At 37.0% G+C, this 23,214-nt stretch overlaps 1 protein-coding gene across 1 annotated transcript in view; it reads right to left on the minus strand.

The window, feature by feature from the left end:
• Positions 1–9,427: 9,427 nt before the first annotated feature.
• Positions 9,428–23,214, minus strand: part of BTBD9 (BTB domain containing 9) — a 138,022-nt gene continuing 124,235 nt past the window's right edge. Inside the window, exons 11-12 of the mRNA XM_075496200.1 lie at positions 19,094–19,172; positions 9,428–14,217 (exon numbers count right to left, since the gene is read on the minus strand). Coding sequence (XP_075352315.1) covers positions 14,023–14,217; positions 19,094–19,172 — 274 coding nt within the window. The 3' untranslated portion in view covers positions 9,428–14,022. The remainder of the gene's footprint in view (positions 14,218–19,093; positions 19,173–23,214) is intronic.

The raw sequence follows: 23,214 nt of genomic DNA on the forward strand, positions 1-23,214 counted from the left end.
GGTCAGTTTAATGGGGAATTCAGATCTCATAAAATATGCAGGATAATGTATGTATGCTTATACTATTGCTCCCAATTCCAGGAAAGTGGAAAGAATACTGGAGCTTGCTGGCTGTTCTAATCAGGGGCTAATACTAAACCACAATTGTGCCAAAACTTTCCCCAGTTAGTTTTTAAGACTTTGAAATTACCAACTCTGTATTCATTTTTCTCTGCCCAAATACTTCTACAGGTCTGTAGTTGGGAACGATGCTTTTGACAATGGAACTATCTATATTTCCTTCCATTTAAAAAAACCCTTTTCACCAGTCCTATATGAGAACATAGACAAAGAAAATATTTGTGTAGTAATGACATGCTTTATTTCCCTTTCAGTAGCTTGAACTTGAGAGTGAGAGAACAGAACTGTCAGCAGTAGGAAGCCCTCCACACTGGAGGTAAAACAGCACGAAGAGGAGGAAAGCCGCCAGGAGCAGGACAAGAAAGCAGTACCATTAAACATATGGGAAAGAGTTAACTGTACATATCAACTGCAAAGCTGTTGACTGGGAATATTTGTATACCCCTACTGTTATCTACTGTGTCTTTGCTGAAAAACACATTTCTTCTAACAGCCTCAATTGCAAAGGCAGTGCTTTTTTATCCTCCTAGTAGGTTTTGACCTAGACAGTACTATAACAGCATCAAAAGCATAGGTAATTCCTTTCCTCATTCCAATCAGTTCCAAGGGTAGTTGTTTCTGTCTGATAGTATCATTAATAACCAGAGAATTCAAAATGTAACTATAATGTAAGCTTACATATTGGCAGCAAACTTCTACTGATGCTATGCAGCTTAGAACATAGCTAAAAGAGCATCATGACATATTTTCAATTTATATTAATAAAAACTCATTTACCTGCTTATTAATAGTGAAACTACTAGCTTAACAATACTTCTATAAAAGAAAGTGTCACCTCCATTATGTGATGCTGAAGTCTGAATGGTGCAAGTAGCAATAAAACTACACTATGTCAGCACCTTAGCAGAAATATCTTTTCACCCAGCAGCTGATAACAGAATGTGATAATGTCATGTCTGAATTAAAACAACAAGGATATTTATGTTGTGGTCTAGCACAGAGCACGCAGCATAAAGAACAAACCTGTCAGAAATACATCCATTTGTACCACATTCTCATTTCTTAAAAATACACATCTTATGTGTTCATTTCATTAGGCTGTTAAAAAGCAAGACCTTTTGAGATCCTTATAGTGGCGTCAGCTTAATACATTGCAATGATGGATTAATAGTAAATTGCCTTGTTCAACAGAATGGACTTGTAGAACTGCACCAGGGAGCCTCAGGTGTGCCCTAAGCAAATTTCTAATACTCTTACCATGCTCCTCATTGATATATTCAAGTACATTTGTTTGTGCATGAGCTCTTCATACACGTTGTGCCTAATGAAACCATGAAATCAGGCTGCAAAATGGCTATTTGTAAAAAATACATACCCTGAATAGAGCTCAGACTCGGTCTCATGCAGTCTCCAAGGCAAGGGCAATTAGGAGTAGTTGTTGCTAGAATCACTTTTACTTTTCTATGGTTTTCAAGCAGCAATCCTGGAATCTGCAACAAAGCTTACTACCTAAGAATACAACAGTCCACATTTTCAGAGCTCACAAATTCTCTGAATCAAATTAGGGATGTCTCATTAGCCAAGCGTGTGTATGCACACAGCTGATGTCCTTGTAGCCATTTGCGTACATCAGGTATGCAGACATATATGGGTATGCATGACCTACAGGCAAAGAAGTCTTTATATTAAATAAGCACAGCTGTGTCTCAGCCTCTGTTGTTGCCTGCGCCTAAGCTCCAGGCAGTAGGTCTCTCAATTTGAGAATACGCGAGGCATGGGGCAGTAGCTAAGGGTAGGCAGGGGAGTGGATGCACTGGAGAGCAGTTAGCTCTCCATGAGGATGACCAAACCCTTGGCTATTCCATAGCTGTGCTTCCTTGGCTGAGGGGCAGGTTGATTACTTGCGTACAGCACGTGCAGGCCCCGAGCAGTGGCTCCCATCTTCTAAAAACCACACCACGAGCGGTAGTGAAGGACTATGAATGAAAACAGGGGACAGACAAGCAAGTCCCAGCATATGTATGACCCGACAGATCTGAAAATGTAAAAGCTATTCCGCAGTGCACAGAAGCATGGGTCATCTCTGTTTCCTCATCGATAAACACACAACACGAAAACTCAGGATGGCTTTTGTAGAGGAAATAATTACCTCACAAATACATTCAGGGCCTTGAAGAAGTCAATGAGCACAAGGATACCAGTGATCTAGTTGGTATATTATATTTAGGTTTCCAAAAAGCTTTTGATAAGGTTCTTCACAGAATCTCACTCTGCTACGGGCTACCATTAGAGACAGGATACCAGAGGAGGGAGATTGTATGGCTCACCATAGGCTCCAAGAAACTGAGCTGTCATAGGGTATAGAATGTCCTCTCATAATGAAACAACTGTTCAAAAGATAGGAAACCAAATATACCTTTTATATTCTAATAATACCTCCTCTTGCCAATTTGATTTTATCCTGGAGATGGTGATATTTCAGTGCTAAGCAATACCACTGTCTCCCATATACACATACTGTGAACCTTCACTTTCAAAAAACACAGGGAGGTGTTTGATCGAACAGAGCTACAGAAGCGAGCATTTCCACAAACACATCAGTAACAACTGGCCCACATCCTCTCTGCAAGCCAGAAGGGAACCTGCGCAGCAGTCAGCCAGTCTGCTGCTGAAGGGAGTGAAAACTCAGGAATAGTTCAGCTTCTCCCCGAGTCATGTAGCCTTCAAGAAAAAACCTTAACGATTTAAATATCAACCTTCAAACGTAACATCTTAAAAACCAGACAACAAAGAACAGTTCATAAACGGGACTAAAGCTGGCGCTGCATAGATTAGACGCATGCAACTTCCCCATGACTCAGCTACATTAAGGGGTATTTTTGTGATGCATTCACTCTTATTAAATGGGATATGCTTTTTTCTGTACACCTTGGTTCTTCTGATGCTTTTGAGACAAAAACCACATGTTTCCAGCTATAGAAGGTTGGCATATTATTGGGGGAGAAAAAGGGAAAGAGAATGGCAAAGCACAGAAATACAGAGACTCAAATAAGGTCTTACACTATTATTTCTTTTTTGCCTTGAGCTGTAAGGCAACAATTGCCTATTTTCCAGAAGATTTAAATTTGCTTAGCACAGCCTATGAGGATATTTAAGCAGCAGTTAATAGAGGGTAAATTACAAAATGAGTAAGTAACAAAAACGTCCTCTTTATGTGCATTTTGCTCTGTATCGTGAAGATACACTAATTGTGATTTGATATGTATCTGGTCTTTCCAACTCATACTCAAATGATGTGTCATGGTGTTTTAAGCTTCAGTTGCCACTGCTCATTAACAAGTGAGTCCCTCATGTAGAATCAGAAACAACTTTGAAATAAATTCCCAGGCTGTATCATCCAAACTGATTCTGCACACTGCTACTGTTTGGAAAGGTAGCTATATTTCCACTTCAGTCTGCACTCTCATGATGATCCCTACCTGTTGATGATGATTTTGCAAACCTAAGCACAAAGATAAATTGGACCCTTACCAGAGCAAGGAGAAAAAGTATTTCTTCTTAGCTTTGCTCTCATCCAACTTCTTTTTCTCCTTTCTATGCTCTGTAAGTGTATTTTTTCTTCTAGTATAATATCCCCAACACTCGCCACGAACTGAATTATCTTGAACACAATCAGAATATTGTCTGCGGGCTGCAATGGAAATTGCCCAAAGCCCTCAAGAGGCCTCTGATTTGTCAAGATAGAGCAAAAAGCATTTACCTTCTTTTTAACTTGGACACACGGCCTGGGAATGCAGATGGCTTCACCGTGCGCTACTTCTTATTGACTGGATTATACAACTTCCTGGCTTCCATTCAGCCTGTATTCTATTTCGGCAAACACCATTTCAAAAGTAAGGCTTCTTCACATCAGTATTCTCACGTTTTAAGTGTCACAATTTAGTAACTGAGGTGAGTGGCAGCTTATGCTCCAAAATCCACACATCCATTTTTTAAAACAAACAGCAGGATCTGACACTTAAAAAATCCCATTTTTACTCTCAAAATCTAATAACAACTGTCAAACTTAGTAACTATTGTATGGCTAATCAACACACAAAAGAAATTAGATCTAAACGTATTACGGCATTGTATGGTTTGCTGTGGTACCTCAGCTTGATCTCACAACTTGGTACCGTACTTCCATCTTTTGAGTTTGACCTCTCCACTTTCTAGGTAACAAAGGTTATATACATTTATGAAAGCAATAGCATGGCACACCTATGACTGCTTAAAAGATTACACGATAGAGGAATGTATTGTTGTTACTGGAGAACAGTCACTGCTTTAGGCCATGAAGGCAAGGCTTACAAAAATTCTGTTCACTATGTGAGGCTGACAAGCCAGGCAAATAAAGGCCTAATATTCATGAATCAAACACTCAGTGCTCCCACCTTTCATGGTAGTCCAAAGGAAATCAAGTGCTAAATACCTCTGAAAAATCAAGCCTTTTTCGGTTCGTTTGAAAACAGATTCCCAAGTCTCAAAATATTTGCCCCCTTTTTTGTGAAATAAAGTGAAATACTCATTCATACACTTCTTCCAGAGAGTACAGGGGCACATCCTGGTAGCAACCTCTGGCAGGTGTTGTTCTCAACATTCGCAGTAGCTTCTTGGATGCCCACTGGCCTGAAAGTCACTACAAAAATCACCAGCATTTTCTATGTTGATATTGAAACCGCGTCATTATGAGTTAATACATCAATGATGATACTAATTTCCTTGCCATGCTGGGAAATCAGTCCAGTTCTGCCAAAACTCTTCTGTTTGCACATGCAATATATGAGCAGCACTAAACAGGCTCTACCGTTATTTTAACAAAACTACAGACAAGCAGTTAAACACAAAAGATCACTTTATTTCTCAAATCACACCTATCTCATTCTTGAAAAGGTGCATTTCTAATTGTGACTATTTTAAATATATTCTATATTTTCCTGTGAAGTTAAATACTTTAAAGAAAAATCCCCAAAGAAATAAATACAAAGCACAACAGTTTCACGTTATGATTTGCTTTGAGCATTGTCTGGTCCTGCATCCACTCCGGTGAGTTTCGCTGCTCTTTGAAACTCTTAAAAAAGAAATCCAGAGCCAGCCTTCCTTGCTCTCCGGAACCCTCTGCTTGTCAGCTGTTAATACAAATTGTTAATACAATGCTAGAGCATGCACAGAATAGCTTATAGCAGTTTAATAATTCTATAACTTTCATTACAAATACACACATTGTTACTAAGGATATAATTGTGATGCTTCTTTTTCTAGATGCTCATGGAAAATTCCATGTTACAAAATACTTGTTCGATGATGTGCACGTCTGCTGGTTTAAAGGAAATCAGTACTAACAAGGTTTGTTCAATGGATAACTTACAAAACCAGACAATTCCCAAAGTTATTGACTGGATCACTGCAGCACAATCTGCAACCATCATTTTACCTGAAACCTAATTAGCCCAAATGATAGGCAATGTGTATCCATTGCGGTATAAAATGTTACCGAGGTCATCAGAACATGCCATGCGGGGTTTATTCTCATATGATGAGCACAGGCCAATGCAATAGCACAGCTCCTGCTAAGGGCCAGAAATGGAGGTCTGATGATGCAATTTTTATGACGGTTGTCACAGTAAAAGAGAAAGTAGTCCAGTGCAGGCAACATCATGTTCCTTCAAAGAGTTGAACCAGAAAGCTGAAGCACTTCCCATATCAGAAGTTGCTCTCCTGAAAAGTTTTTCTTGAAAGAGGTATTGGTATGAGCCTGAATGGGTGCGGCTGTGAATTCATCCCAGTTATGTCTCTCACTCAAGACAGTATTCCTGAAAATGTTATGAGGGTCTGGCAGGCTGATTTCACTACATATACATGCACTTAAACATTCAAAGACTATGATAAAATCTGAAAACTTTAGCTGAAACTCGTACCTATTCACAACAAGGTCTGAGGTAGTTTAGAACCACTCTATGTTTAGGAAATATGAGAAAGAAGGATAGGGATTTAATGCACAAAACTTTCAAGATACAATGATAATTACTACAGAGAAGGGGAGTGTAACCATATAGTTTTAAACTACGGTCTGTCAAGAAAGAGGAGCACTGACAGAAATGAGTGAAAAAGTTCATTAAAAGCAGAACTTCTGTTTAGCCTGGCTCCTCATACTTAATTTATGATCTTTGAAGGAACAACATTAACATCCACTTCAGAAAGAAAACCAATGATAATAATGAAATTGAGCAAAGCAGAAAGGAAAGAAAATTTTACAAGATATTGGACAAGGCTAATAGACATGGGCAGTGAACTGTGAAGTTAACGCTGTACTTCTCAAAATGAGTCCATGTGCTCAGTGTGATGTTTGAATCTCCAGACAGCTGAAATACCTTCACACAGGAATGCTGAAAAGTTATGAATTCTTTCGAGGTTCACTTCTGATGATGCAGTTTATTTAGAAAGCAACACTTACGTACAACTAACAAATTGAGCATGTATCTGATGCATCATGGTGAGAGAGAAATACTTAAATTTATACTTAAAATTAACTTAGATAAGCCTGCACAAGGCCTGACCTACTAAAGTCAACAGAAAACCTCTTACTGATTTTTCTCTTAAGGGTAACAAACAGATTGCAAACAGATTATGGAAGTACATGCTCCAAAAGGGCTAGTATTTCCCATATCCATAGACAGCCAAATTTAAATTTTGGCCACTAGCACTTGACAGCCTAGTGGTAGTTGCCTTTAAAGTCCAATGTGAATGAACAGGGATGAGGATGTTTTATTCAGCATATGACAAAGAGGTAAAAATAAATAAATTTTTAAAAATCCTTACTATATCACAATTTGGAGGAAAGTTCCAGGGAATACCACAGCAACAGTGACATGATGCTAGGTAAGGAGGAAAAGAAAAGGAGTAACAAGCAGATTGGGGGAAGCATGTAGGAAAAAGTAAGAGCTGTGAGGACTGGAGACAAACAGAACTAGCTCAGACCACAAGAATCGTATCTTTGTGTTGCTCTTCCCATAAAAACTATTAAAACCTTGCTCCCTATGTTCTCTCCCTCTTTTTTTTTTAGCGCTCACATTCAGAAGAGTGATAGATTCCTTAACAAAATTCCCTAAATTAAAAAAACAAAAGGCCATGTAGAAACACATCTTTGCAAATAGTCACGTGAACTTAGGTAACACATACATTTTCTTAGCTATATATGCACAGATACACACATGTAAGTCCATACCAGTCTTTCCCTCAAACTGCTCCTTGCAACTCCAGCTCTTGCTGTGATATGTTTCTAGTCTAATCATCTAAGTCCCATGAACTTCGTATTATTGCATAAGAACATTCAAAGTATTTACCTCTCAAAATGAGTGACATAATTTCTGAAGTAGATCCAAATCATGCAACACTGATGCCCTTGTTATTAAACATGGCATCAACAAACTTACAGAATGACCCAAACAGGATACTGGCCTGTAGAAAGCAGAAGAAACCTGCCCTTGTTCTCCAGCAATGAACCTGCCATGATTGTTTCAAAAGCTGTTTCTCAGCGTGACAAATCTCTATGAGAAATTCCTGTGAAGAATTCTACTATCTTTTAGCAGCTGAAAATAACTAAAAACCCCAAAAGACAGCTATAGAAGATGCCAAAAACCAATTCTGTGGCCTGACCATTCTTCAAAAGCACAATCTAAAATTTTTATGTAAAGACAAAAAAAACCTTCTTAACATCTATTGTTAAACACATGTATTGGATTCTAGGTATTAACCATAAATCACCTAGCGACTATAGCTCAGGAGTACAAAGACAACAGATAGGTGATGTAGACCAAAAATGAGTGATTTCTGGTAGGCGTGCAAGTTCCTGCTTCCTCTACAGAAAGAAGCTGCGATAACTACTATTCACTCGGATTACATGGCACAGTTGTGGACGCACAAACCCTCATCTGAACAGTAACACTGCCCAACTTACTTGATATTTCAGGAGTCACCTGGTACTTTTTGGACACATAGCATTTGCTGTAGAAGACCATACAGGTCAGCTTTGTAAATTCCTCAGACTACTTAATATACACTGAGGTTGTTGATGTATATCTGCCAGTTTTCAGGAGTCACTGGATAATTCTGAAAATCATGAGAAACTAGGTTACTTTCTTTTAACCGAGGGGCGAGTATCTGCACAAAGACATAGATGTGCCAAGATGATAAATACGAAATAGATGAGTAAAAGTTCTAATGAGGAAAAGTACTTGCATTGCACCAACAGCGCAGCTCTCCTCCTCTACGAAAGGCCAGGGCCTAAAGCAGCAGGAGGCACTGGAGAGGCATGTATACACCTGTACTCGGTGGTCACCACTCATTCAGATTTTTAGCCAAAGTATTCTGAACTTCAGTTTCCATGACATTTATGTAATGAATCAATTATAATGTTTTTCAGAACACTGAGTTGTATTATTCTATTAGGCTGGAAGGAATAAGAAAATAAGTAATTCTCTGACGTCTGGTTGGGTGATAATGTCTAATGCCAAGGGTGTGCAGAGCTGATTCTTTACTTCCTTCCACCATTGTACATATCATAGTAATTAAACACATACAGTATTATAAAACTGGTATGTAGTTGTACTGGCAGTCAGTCTATTGGTAAATGACAGATACCTGCAGTTTCCTCGTATTATACTACAGTTTTTAATTTGGGCTTTCTTTATCTAAGGAAAAGTTGCAGGGTGACTTTAAAACTATTTTTCTAGTAAGCATGTAAAATCACACACAGACCCAGATTCTATCATGGAATATAGGTGGGACTTCGACATTACCTCAGCCAAAGCTTTGCAATGAAAGCTTGAGAAGGGCCAAAGAAAACCCTGCAGGGTTTTTTTGAGCAGTTAACAGAAGCGATATGAAGGCTCACTCTGTAACACTGCAAGCCATAGCATACAAGGTAGCTATGAGGAATATAGGCGTGTTCTGTGGACTGCAGCCCTGTCTTTGAGATGAGCATTTAACTTGCTCTATTTTATACACCTCACTATGGCCAAATTGCCAATACTTAACAACTGGGCAAAAACCAGCTTTGGACTTGCTCACCCATACCTTGTTTAGACATTTACACTTTTTAAGCAACCATAAAATAGAGTCAGCATCCTGCCATATGACAATGGTAGCATTTCACACCTGCCTGCACAGATTTTTTTTTTTTTTTTAAGTTTTGGAGCTTTAAAACCTGTTCTAAATTCAAGCTAAATAATTAGCTACTAGCTCAATTTAACACACACACACACACAGATATATATACACGAATATTTAGGTACTCCTAAAACTTGATCCAGGACGTTTATTTCTGTATCCTGAACAAAGCTTTGTGGACCTTCTATATATGAGTTAACTAGTACAACTGGCAACAACAACAATCAGTGCAGCGAGAACTAAGGATTCTAACCTAAATATGCCATTAATTGAAAGATGAGGATGGGAAGCAGGCCTCAAACATCCTCTGGCATCTACAAATTACTATTTCTGAAGCATAGTTTAGTCCTCTGGCAACTGATATGACATACAAGCCTAAACGTTTACTCTCAAATATGTTAACTCTTACTGGATCTGATTATTTGCTGACTACTCCAGCCACAACAACAAAATTACCAATGCGTTCACGTGTCCATTTGACAGCATATTAACAGCTGTCAAAATATAAGCCAATTAATACTTTCATAGATAAATGCAATGTATAGCATGTCTACTTTCTGTGAAATCACATCTAAGTTCCAATTCCTTACTGAGTGTCTCTGAGTGGGCATCAATGTATAACCAGAACGACGAACACACAACAATCAGACAAGAATGACATTAACTTTGTCTTCTAATTTTCGCACTGACTCTAGATGTACAAAACATCACTGAATAATTAGTAGATGCTCGCATGCATTTAGTTGGAAAACTTAATTTACTTAGAGTGGAACAATTATAGACATCTTTTGCTTTCTTTCATGGAAACCAAATCTCATCAAGTCAGATACTAAACTGAAAATTCTCTAATTTAATGTTATCATTAGTAAAGATGAAGATGCATTAAATTAATTTGAATTTTTCAGCAATGCTGAGAAGCACTGAGCTCTTTCATGAGTTGTCATAATAAACGAGAAAAAACTGATTTTCATGGGGAAAAAAGAAAGAAATTGAGCTCTAAAGGAAGGAAACTGCAATGAACAGTTCCTTCTCTAACAAAATTGGTGATTCCTGCTGTGTATTGTCTTTTACATTAGACTTAGATTAACTTCTGTCACTGTAATTCCATTTAACATGCCATTTGAACTTGTTTTAGAGCTGATTGGCAATGGCTTGAAGACAGAGCTGCACAATTTTTGTTCAGTTGAGAAATTAATTTTCCTGGATAAACCAGTTTTAAGGAGTTGATACTGGCTGTACAATTCTGTGAATAAAAATCTTTTAAATGCACTTGGAATAAGTTAATAAAGAGACTTTAGAAAGAGCTTTGTTGAGCTCCATGAGTTGAGATTAAGTCTGAATTCAACCTATGGAAGAAAAAGTGAGAAAATGAGGCCTGGGGAATTTAAAGATACTAAAGTACTAAATAGAAATAATAGCTTAATAGTGACAATTAGTTAGTTCTATTATGTAGAAATCTAACAACAGGTCTATTTTATAGTTTCTGACAAGAAAGCAATGAATACCTGGTCAGTTCTGCTCTACCCCTGTCGCAAATAAAATATGAGTAAGTGATAACAAAGTTCTGAATAATTATAGTATTTCATCACTCTGATAAACCTTGATATCAAGCCATAACAGCACAACTTACTTCCACTGAAAGGAGAAAAAAAAAGAAAAAAAAAGAAAAAAGAAAAAAAAAAGATTTCAGAAGAATATACAAGAACTACATCTGAAATTGGGAGTAAATAAATACAGCCAATAATTAGAAAGAATGAGAACATTCACACCAAAACACAGATCAGTTCTGTGTGGCATCTTCCTTTGTTACCAGTAATATGTTGCTGACACAATGTTTAAGACAGATACCTATACTAGGCAGTACAGATATTAGGGGTGTTTGTTGGCAGGTGGTGTTAGAAGACCAAACAGAGTTCAGGTCCCTTAAACATTTCAACATTATTTCTTTGAATAAAAAAGTAAAGGATTCCTACTAGAAAATGTGAATTGTAGCAGGGCTTGTCTTAAAAGCCTGGGAGCTCTGTGATCACATTGGACTCACCTCAGTGACAGGTTCTAAGAGTAACTCTAAGAGAAGAAAATAAAGACTGTGAGAAAGGCAATGTGTGACTGAGAATCAGTCTATTACTAAAAATTTCTGTTCACCTGTACGGAGGGACAATGCAAAGTTGGTTTTTGTTTTGATTGATTTTTGGGGGTGGGGAACTGGAGGGTCTATAGGACCTGATAGTTTTTGCTTTGGGAATCTCTCAGATCTGTTCATTCAGATTCTTGGCAGAGAGCGAATGTCATGGGAAATAAATAGACATTTCTGTTCAACAGTGAGTCATCGGACAAGATCAAAAAGATTTGCAGTAGGTTATAGTCTACAAGACTTATTTGTATCATAAAAATTAATTGTGCACATCAAAGATTACAAACTGAAAATCCTGTTCTTTCTCTGCGAGCCTAGACTCAGAACAGCTGGCACAAACTTTAATTTTTTTTTTAAACGTTCTCTACAATAGTGACTGCTAAAGACTAACAGCTAGGAAGTTATACCCTTTGCTTATCCACAGCTTGAGAAAAGCAAACTTGTTTGATCAAACTGCAAAGAAATACCACCACTGACACGGAAAGACTTATCTACCAAAGACAAGACATGCTTCATGCAACTCAGTAGTTCCAGCATGGATTACAACCAGAATAGAAAAGTTTTCTGGTTTTACTTTTCAAAAGGAAAAAAAGAAAAAAAAAAATCCAACTTTTTGGACCTATACTTAAACAAGAGAGTTGTGTCCCCAGTAGCTGGTCTCAATTCTTACATGCTCCAAAGGCTGTTAAGCCATAAGGTAACCAGCACCCCAGGCAAGGTGCTGGCCAGCACGAGCAGTATCCTGCCTCAGAGCTCTACAGCATCTGAAGCAGCTGTGGCACGTATTATAAGCTATATATAACGCAGTGGGCATGCATCTTCACCAACAGACATTCACAAGTCAGAAGACAGCAGTGGGAAGGGAGGGGGCTGTATGCAAATGTCAGAACTCAACTGCAATTTGGCAATGAAAAATACTATAATATTATTGATAAAGCCTAATCAATTTTATTTGAAACAAGAAAAAGAAAGTTTTTCTCCCTCAAAGTTTCTACTGATTCATTGCTACCACTTGTTATATTTCTTCCTGTTTTTAGCACAACCAGTATCCAACAGGGAAATTCTTTCAAATTAAGTAGTGTGATAAATTAACATACTATTTGCTATGTTGATATAACTCATTTTATCACTATGGTTATGCAAAGAAAAACTGTATTTATCCTGCGCTAGCTTTGTTTTCTTCTGACAAGGCTATTTGTCACCACAGGAAATTCCAAGTTCATAAAACCAGATAGCTGACATTTCCAATATAACATACTTCATGAGGAGTAACAACCTCCTAATCAATTTTGCCAATTACATCAGCGTTTGTCTTAATACAAAATCACTTTATCCCATACTGAAAGACCAGCATGGAGCTCTTCCTAAAAGTCACGTAGATCTGGAGATTAAGAGACTGCATCATCATCAGCGTGGAAACACTTAGAATAAGCAAAGTAGCAGGCAATGTAATCCAGACAGAGATGGATAACAAATTCTGTGATTGTAAAGTAAGAGCCAGATCTTTTACAATACGGTGTAAAAGCATCATATTTTATGAAGATTATGAGAAAAGTTTATGCACACACAGCCTTTGAATTTTTAGCTCCAGACTGTAAAACATTTTTTTCTTTGAAAAAAATAAGTATCCGCAAATTCTTCTTCTTGTATTCTGAACAACTGCTTGTCAGCAACCAGATGCAGTTCCACTTTTCTAAACCAAACATTTTTGATGATCTGTTGCAAGTTTTCTTAGAAATACAGGTAAAATTTAAATAATCATCTTCAGGAGTGAAAAATATGTTTTTCTTCAGACAGATGCTTGATTTAGGATTTTCCTTTTTGAGTGTAAGAAATCATAATTTTGTACTTTGAAAAGTCAACTAAGGTCAAGATTAATATAGCATCAATTAAGTAGTTTGTTGATATCACGAAGGCTTTTCTTGTCATCCCACTGACGAATGAGGGAATTTGCACCTCAGCAGGTAAACATGTTTGATACTTCCTTAATCTACTGCACAGCATTTGCTACAGCCAAAAATAAGAGACAAAGTGGAATACAGAGTCAAAACAATTTAGAAAACAGATTACTAGAAAACAGATTACTAGTTACAAAGGAAAATGAATGAAGAATAACTTTTAAAAATAACATATATTCGACTGATGTGTTCCATAAACATTTTCTTTGCTAATGGAAACCTTCAGGGAACAAATACTTATTTCATATGCCTTCCATTCTGCTCGAGTCATTTTAGATTTCCACCGTAGCTCTGCCTTTTACTTCCTTCTGTTCTCCTTGCCTTGGTTAGATTAGAGAGGTAGGGTGTTAATGGGCTACTTGATGAAGATTGAAGACCTATTTTCTCCCCCCTCAGAGACCATCCTGATTTGAACAAATTGAGGAGAGCGAGGCAGTCTCTTCATGTCCTTGCAAAAAGCCTTTTCCATTTCAGCATTTCCAGCTTTCAGACATGGTCCCCTTTGTTCACAGAGAAAAAGAAAGAAAAGGTGCCAGCACAAGAAGGTTCTGAATAATTTCATATAACGTCAGCGGGGCTGCAAAACCTCCCTTTCAATCTCCTTTACGGTTGGTGAGCATGTGAACGTGAGGTGGATCCAGGAGGGGAATGCAGGGAACTAGTGCTTGCAGCTCGAACAGGGCGAGAAACAAGCTGTTGTCCACCAGTCCCCACCTCTGTTGTTGCCACTTCCTTACCACTCTCATCCTTGTGGGTACTGTTTTGTGCTGGGCACTCAAAATGCACACAGTGAAACACCTAGAGAGAACAAAAAAGGACGATAAAGCAAAACAATTAAATGCTGGCAAAAGCATGGTCAAAGTAAGATGAAGTCTATATGGAAGTATGCAGGTCAGATAAGTGCCCAAGTACTTAGTCAATTTAGAATGTTTCACCATGAGGTCAAAACACATCTGTCCGTGGGCCATAAATATTATAAACTGATACCAGTGGAGAAAGAGAAGGCCTTCAAATTATACCAACCTTTACATATGGCACTAAAAATCAGAAAGATGGTTCCAAACTGGATAGAGATATTTGTAAATGATTTTTTTCTTTGCCAAGTAGCATAAATATCTACTACATGCTATCGGATGACAACAACAATTATATTAATTGTCTTAAACGTATCTTATGATCTAATTACTTCCTCAAAAGACTGAATGTTCATACACACTAGAAATGAAGTTTAAATCACTACCAATATGATTCTATTTCAAGATTGCCCTCTGCTGTAATACCAATGGTAGCTCTACAGACATATCCTGGAGTACGTAGAAAGGCACTCAGAGTGTCCAAGGAGGGTACTGCTTCATCAGCTGAAATATTCCATTTCAAACTGTGATCATTTTTTGATGTTTCGAACAATACCCAGGACCACCGTGCAGGTGACTGTATCTTAGAGTAAGAGGACCATCAGTTTAAGCATTTTTTCCAATTTATTTTCTACTTCACTTACTCTTACTTCTACTTGTTTTTGAAGTGCCTGGGAGGAGAAGGGGGAGTAACTCTTTAAAATTGTTAAACTTTCCACATGATTTCTCATTGCTACAAATTGCACAGCTTCACCACATACTAAACAAATAAATCTCTTATACCGATTCAAAATTTGTTATTTTGTCATGCATTGGAGTTCTATAGCTAAAGCTTGATGAATATTAAAAACTGAATTTCAAATTATTGTTTTAACTTAATTGTGTATGCTTTTATGACATCTTCTGTCATTTTTCTTGCAAGTAGATCATATCTTTAAAGCTATTCTCACAAACTAAGGCATTCTCTTATAATCTTAACTGCCCTTTCCCAGACCCTTTCAAGTTAATGTGGGCAAAATCAGATACCATAAACAAGACATGGGTATACTACATATTCATACAAGACTACAGAATATTATATTTTCTAGCCTTTCTTCAATACAACCGAAAATCCTATTATTCTTTTTGACCATCCCTGCTCAAGTGCACATTGAGCAGACATCTGCAATGACATGTCTGCAATAGCCCCTGGGTCTTTTCTGAGGAGGTACCTAGTTAATTCAAATTCTGACAGCACACATGAAACGAATTAAAAAAAAAAAATATTCACAGTCACTGTTTTTTTTTACCCCCATTATATTTTCTTGTGCCTCTCAGTGTAAGAATTCTTGCAGTTTTTTATACAGATACACAGCGATGCATGTTTATATTTCTATATATATACACATGCTCGCATAAGTATGTATAGCTATGCCTTTATATATACACACATATGAACAGTTTACAAATCTACACCTGTACCCACACATACACACATGTGCACAAAATGGTTTTCCTCTGCATTTCTTCTGGTGAGTTTTCTTCTAAAGCTGAACTAATTTCTACAGTGGCATGAATTCTCTCCATCTGTTACAGCTCTTGAGAAGCCAATTTTTGCATTCAGCTACACTTCTTGAGAAGCCCCTTTTATACTCATCCTGCTCTCATGTTTTTAAAGTAACAACTATTGTCATTTTTCCAGCTGAACTTATGAGCATCAGAATTTGCAGAAAAGAACATTATCTCATCAGTGCACCTCTGTAAGACGCTGCTTTCCCTGAAAGGCATCACAGTTTAATGAATGAGATGGAGGTCTCCAAGTCAGAAGATTCCGTATTTCTACTGTATCCCACACCAATAGAGTTTCTCATTTAAAACTTCACTTTACATAGTTATGCATGCTTTTTTAAATATAGCATGGATACCACTGAAATTTAGCTAATACTAGTCTATATAAAGTCTGAAGTACCCGATTCTTAAATTGTAACTTTAATTTTTACCCATTCTTTCAAACTAAATTCTTAATGCTCAACTCAACATCTGGCACATTAACAGGCCTGTGAATATACAGCATTATTTTCAGTTACTCTGCCACTTCAACATATAGAGAATACAGCTTGTGAAAGAAACAGAGGACTGAGAAGTACAATTGAGCTCATCTGCTTCATCCAATATTGGAATTATGTATTTCAGAACAGTATTACTAAAACAAACAATCCTGCATGTGTGTGTCTTGAAAGGCAGAGATAACAGTTCAGCATTATCCTCTGATCAACAGCATGTTATAATTCTCATGGATATTTTAAGCAAGGTCCGACGTACAAAGCAGGAACACCAAGTACATATACACTGGTGCAGTAATTTGTAAGATAAAGCTCTCACATTAGCAACGAGGTGTCCTTTCCAGGTCAGTAATACTGAAGAGGAATAACAAGATAAAACTTACACAGTCAAAGTATCAGGTGATCTGTCTGACAAATAGAAGATGACAAGGACTAAGGAAAAATAATCCTTTTCTTTATAAAAGTAGGATGTCTGGAAGCTCAAGAAAACAAAAAGTTACACTTCTATCATGTTCTAACATACCAAAAAATATTCAAATGCCAGGTCAAAAAAAATCTGTCAACATCATGTCTTTCAAAACTTAGAAAATATGGCAAAGGAAAAGATGAGTTTAAAAGATGAAATCATTCACAAAATAGAGAAATTTTATGGGATTTTTTGCAATTCCAAAAATAAACTCTTCCCTTTGGAAAGTACAGATTGTGCTTCAAAGTTCAGAGGTATGTGTTGGTAGAACACGTAGGGAGTATTTTTGTACCTATTACAGTAAAATTCTTTGATGAGAATATGCTGCCATTAGCATCTTTTGTTTAAAATGAGAATGGTTTGATATAAAATACAACCAGCTGTGGGCAAATGATTCTAGAAACTGCTTGTGTTCTTACTGAAGAGACTACCGAGACTATAGACTCCAGAACAAAGCAAGACTTTGGTTACAGTGTTATTATTTAAATTGCAAGTATGAAAAATGCCTTGCTGCCTTCTTTGGAAAATGAAAATTTATGACAAAAATGTTACAGACCATCTGTTTAATATATATCCAAAAAATGTAATTTAGTAATACGTGCATGCTGGTAATGTTCCTCCTCTGCAAGCTTTAGGAGAAATAATTAAAAAAAATTAGTGTTGGATACAGATTTGAAAGACAAAAGAGGAAAAGATCTAGAACAGCATCATGTGTTTGTAGTTCCACTGAGCCACTACATGAACAGCTGTAGCCTCCATTTGCACATACTGATCTTCGCTATAGTTATGCAATGCTCCATATAAATAACTACACACAATATTAAATTCCTTGGAAATAGTAACCAATTTGAAATTAGAATTATGTTTAAAAGCCCATTACTCTTCAGGGCTTAAAGCTACCTTTAAGAATTAAGAGTTGGAGGTCATGTTTCTTGTAGGCTGATTTGCTAAGTGTAGGCAATGCACCTCATTCTTTTTTAATAAAGAAATGAGAACTCACACAGACTGGCATAAGAGCAAACAAGACTCTCTATATGGATCAGTAATGGAAAAGGCCTTCTTCATGCACGTACAACAACCCTGGAGGAACGTTCTGTCTCTGTATTTCTAAGAGCTCACTGATTAAGACTGAACTATACACTGCAAGAGACAGTGCTTAGAAAAAAAAAAAATGTATTCCCAGTTCAGTTGATTGGTCAGCTTCTTTCCAACTGTCTGCTGAGAACTAACGTTGACATCTGGTGGTGCATATGTTTGCAATAATTGCTCTAAAATTGGGACATAAACAATGCTGTTTGACAATTCTTCCAATGCTTAAGAACCAGCAACCCCGTATGCTAAATATGATCAGAAATCCTGACTCCTAGAGTTGACAAACTCTATTTACTACAAATGTAATAGTGCTATCCAAAGTTCATTGTAAAGTGTGAAAGTACTGTGTTTTGTGGTGAACTACACGTGTGGCATGTAGACATGCATGCATATACACAGAAGCAGCAGCTTTTGGTGCCTCTTATAATCTCGTCATATAAGGTCCTAATCTCACAAAGACTTACATATATTCTTAAATTCACGTATTGTAAATTGTTTCACTAAAGTCAACTATAAAATCTGGACTTAATCTGAGACAATACACTACAATTACGAAAGACAGAAGCACAAGTAAATAAAAAGAGGATGACATTGCACTTGGTCGGTTAGGGCAAAATATATTTTTTCTGTATAAAATGAATTGAAAAAAATCTCTTGGTTTGGCCACTATTGGTTAACTGATTTACTAGGTATGAAAATTAATTATAAGAAAGTCTTATACAAACAAGATTTTCTTATGAAGAATGAGATTTTTCTTATGTTTTATTCATTAAAAAGATAATATAAAGGTGATAAAACCAAGTAATCAGAGACTATACACCTTTCTCATGCACTAAAATGGTATTTTCATCATTCATCAAAATAAGGATTAATTTAAAACCAAATCAAATAGGAATGTTTGGTGGCACTGTGGAAAGGTCAAAACCAGAAACACTTTACTGTACTTTGTAAAGCCCCCCAAATATCCCTCAGAATGGCAACAGCCCTTGAACTCTGTAGGGAAGATAACACAGTTCACAGATACTCAAATAAGAAAAGCATTCATTCTTATTTTGCTAGGTTGCCAGAGCAAAAAAACAAACCAAGGCATTATCAATTTCCTTGATAACTGTCATTGATAGTTTCATTATCAAGAAGGCATTATCAATTTCACTGCAAGATACGAAAAACTGTACTGTTGTATATTCATGAAGAATACAGTTTTCGTAAAAGGTCCTTACCTCATTAGCTGTGTTGTGAGTTCCGACTATTCTGATAAAAGATGCAGGCTGTTTATCAAAAGTGATTGTTTGCCAGGATCTACAAAAAAATTCCAGAAAGACATACAAATATTAAACACAGTCACAACAGCTTGCAGTACCATATACAGAGAATCCATTCAAGTGACAGTATGTACTATTATCACTTAATAGGGCAAATAGAGAAACACTTGTCATCACCTGAATTGCCAGCACTCCTTGTTCATTTTTATTTTTAAGTGCCTTGACTCTGCTTATGTGTTTTCATACATACCTTATACTACTACGATTTGTATGCAGGAATAATACTCATACTATTGCTGAAAGCTAAGAAAATGGTAAAAGAAAAAAAAGCTGAATCAAAGTCTAAAATCCTTGCCTAATATTGACTGTATTAGATAAACAAAAGGTCAGATAAATAAAAGTAAATGCATCCATCTGTTAACTACTCCTGAGAAATCATCAGAGCTTGGTTAAGAAAATTACAGCTCTAGGGAAAAAAACCGACCCAAAACCTCAAATAAACTCCTCCAATCTAAGTGGAGCAGTGGAGGCAGAGGAGCCAAGCTTCCCTTGTGTGGGCCAAGGTCCTTCCAATAAATTAGGAATGGCATAAAGCACTCTTCGCAGTTCAGGTTGTGAGGATTTCCCCATCCTGACACAGAGGCAGCGGGGAGAACAGACCACCCCCCCAGAGCTGGAGTATAACTTTTTGGGCTAGACTGAGAACACTAGAGGTAGATTGGGACCACTATAATCTTCCTTCCTCATTCATACTCTCCTGGTCTGGGTGAGGTACAACACCTCAAGTAGCCTAATACCCAGCAGGAAAAGGACACCAGTTTCCACCATACGTTTGTGCTTACCAGAACACACTGACAGTAAAACAGAAGAAACAAAAAGAATAACAGGAACTAGAGGTTTCAGTTAGATGCCAGTCTTCAGCTATCCTAGATCAGTACTTGAACACATTAGAATTTAAATTCTTTTATGTTCATAAAACATGAAAGCTAGATACAGAATTTAACTTTTTAGCAAAACTAGACTCTATCACAGAAGACTTTAGAAATAAAATGTAGTTAAGTATAACTTGATTAACTCACTACAAAAAAAAGCATTGGATACCTTCAGAAGTGTTCATATAAGAAATCAGGGACCAAAGCGAAACTGGAATAAAACACCACTCGCCACCAGCAGTCTACCCCAATGCCTGGCAGTACGAACAGCTTGGTTGCTGACTATTTGTCAGGCACTTGAATTTCCCCTTAGTAGGAAAACCTCTGTCACAAACATAGTATTTCTGGGTTTAATTTAGTTGACTATTACTTTTATCACTGCTGTCAGGTTATTTTTGCTTAAAGAAGATTATGAGCCCAATCAAGACCTAATTTCAAGTGGTTTACTGGTATTACTGCATGAAGTAATGGATGTAATTAGAGTTACTCATCATAATAAAAAGGTGCGGTCTGTGTCAGGCCTCAGAGGTACAGCAGTTATCTACCTAATGGCATGGTTTATTTAGGAGGCATAGACCTTATGTGGCTATGTCCTCCTTATTTTAAAGCTCAGGCTGTTTCTTCAAGCTCTAAATAAAATAACAAAATGAGAATGGGCTATTTTGTTGACTGTCTCAAGATCTGAAAGTTTGCTATGATTTAAACATTTTTTTCCCTAAACAGGAGAACAATTCTTCTGGAGTTTCCTTCTCATATTACTCTAGCACAGCCAGTCAGTTAATCTTCATGGCCAAACGTAACTTGTTACCTTGAAGTACAGAGTCCCAAAGATGAGTGGCTGGGACAATCAGATGATTGCAACGCTACTCCTCATAACAAAGTACTGCCATATTTTGCATCATGCGTATGCTTTCACATTTACATGCACGCACTTTATGTGAGGAGAGTGATGATGTAAAAATCAGATTTCCCTATGTAGTAATTTGGAAAATATTCTAAGGCTATTCTAAATAAAAGAGTTTAAAATCTTAAAGAAGCTATTAAGAACAGCCTATGCCTTCCTAGCCGCTAAGGTAGAGTTTGTGTTCTGTGACAAGCAAATAGGTTAATTAGGGATCACAGAAGAGAACATCAATGGGGCTGTATTTATTTATAGTACTTCTGAGCGCTGGTCAAATAAACACTGCAAGAGTTCAGTGCAGATTTTCCAAAGATGGCAGTAAATGCCATTGTCTGTCATACGAAGTGACAGCAAGGAAGCTGACGCATCTATTAGGGAATACAGCTGAAGGGCATGACAGATGTTAAGAGAGGTTGAGAAAAAGGCCTCTGAAGATCCTTTTGACACACTTCTAGATCAGCTCCTCCAGCAAGCTCCTAAGTTCTTCCATTTCCCACTGCATTACAAGTCCTTACTTTCTCCTACAATACTGTTATTAGGATTGGATTATAATTATCCCTTTACTAATATTAAAACATGATAGAAAATAGTAAAAAAAATTCTTAAGGATGTGAGACTTGAAGGGAGATAGGGTTTTCAATAAATTTGGTCCTCAGAATATTTACTGTTTTGGTATGTGTCCATTTTATTCCTTCCCTATTGGAAAAAGGAAAGCAAAATTATAGACAATTTGTAGAAGAGTTATTAAAATTCAAGTTATTAAAATTCAAGAATATTGCCACTAGAGAATTAGTACTTGATGGGATAATGAGCAAATTAGGTCTTTTGGTTTATTTCCTTAGCACAAAGGAAAAAACAAAGTAGAAAACATCCCAAATGGATTTGGAAAAAGTCATGTTTTAAATAAGCAAGGCAAACCTTCTTCACTAGAAAGTTGCACTGATTTCGACTGTAACAGTACATTTTAGAACATCAATATACACAAAGCAATACCTCTCCAGTACAGATATAATTATGCAGCACAGATAATTTATGTAGTGTAACTAATCCCATATGGGAAGAGAGATTACTGACAGAACAATATCAAGGCATATCTGCCCTCTTTTTACATTTTTTTTTTGCCGATATAACAAATTCAGTAAGACTTCTATTTATGTATCAAGCCATAACAATTGTTCAGTGGTATTCCTCAATTAAATTAAAGACATCACAGGTAAGCCTTAAGTTTCTTTTTAATCTTCTCCTTTTACTACTAGTTATCTCTTCTGGTACTATTGTAATAATTTCAGTTTCTCTGTAGAAATTTTATTTTGCAAATTATTTTATAGTCATGACATTTGTGTAGTCATGCCATGTGTATGTGCTTATTTTATACTTTCCTCACAAGAGCTAGTCTTTCTATGCCCAAAATCGCTTTTGATGGTCTTTACAAAAAATTCCTCCTAACTTTATACATAGCTCTGGTATTGATTCATATGTAAGTCACTGTATTCCAGGAACAGCAGCATTAAAATATATCAAAAGCACCTCATTTTTGGTCTGGGATTAGATACTTCTGTGTAATAGATGCCACTTCTTCACCTTCACTCCTCATATGCCAAGCAAACAAATCTTTCAAGCTGGTGGCAATACTTTTACCTTCTTTACCTAGGACACAGTCATAAAGAAGCTATCAGAAATTACTTCTCCCATAAACTGACATTGTCATCTTTGGATTTTCTGTATCTCTGTACTCCTTATTAGTGACCCTATAACAAATTGATTTTTCACGGTTTAGCTTTTTTAAATATTCAGGAAGTGTTGATCTTTTTTCCTACTTTCACACCTGTCTTGCTGGTTGATTCATTTTAGATTTGCTGCTCAATCTGCAGCAGTCCTGGTCATCACTTTCACAACAGAAATAATCACTACCTCAAGCTGAGGTTTACATCTCTAAGAGAAGACTTGGGACTAGCAGCCTACTCAGATTTACACCAGGGTCCTCAAGCTGAAATGCAGCACTACAAGTTGTTTGGCTTGCAAAGGTCCCCTGATACCACAGCTCCATTTTCCAAGAGAAATTAGCCTTGTTACAGTCCTACGGTGTTTTATTTAATGCTCTACATCTCACCTCAGCCACCCGACTTCTAACTCTCTCATTCTGCCCAACTCCCCTAAGGAGATGCAGTAATTGATGATTAGCATTCCAAAGCCATGCTTGCATCCTGTGAGCCTGTCATATTTAATTACATTTTAACTATATTCGT

This window comes from Mycteria americana, chromosome 3, assembly GCF_035582795.1.
Source record: "Mycteria americana isolate JAX WOST 10 ecotype Jacksonville Zoo and Gardens chromosome 3, USCA_MyAme_1.0, whole genome shotgun sequence".
Taxonomy (NCBI): Eukaryota; Metazoa; Chordata; class Aves; order Ciconiiformes; family Ciconiidae; genus Mycteria; species Mycteria americana.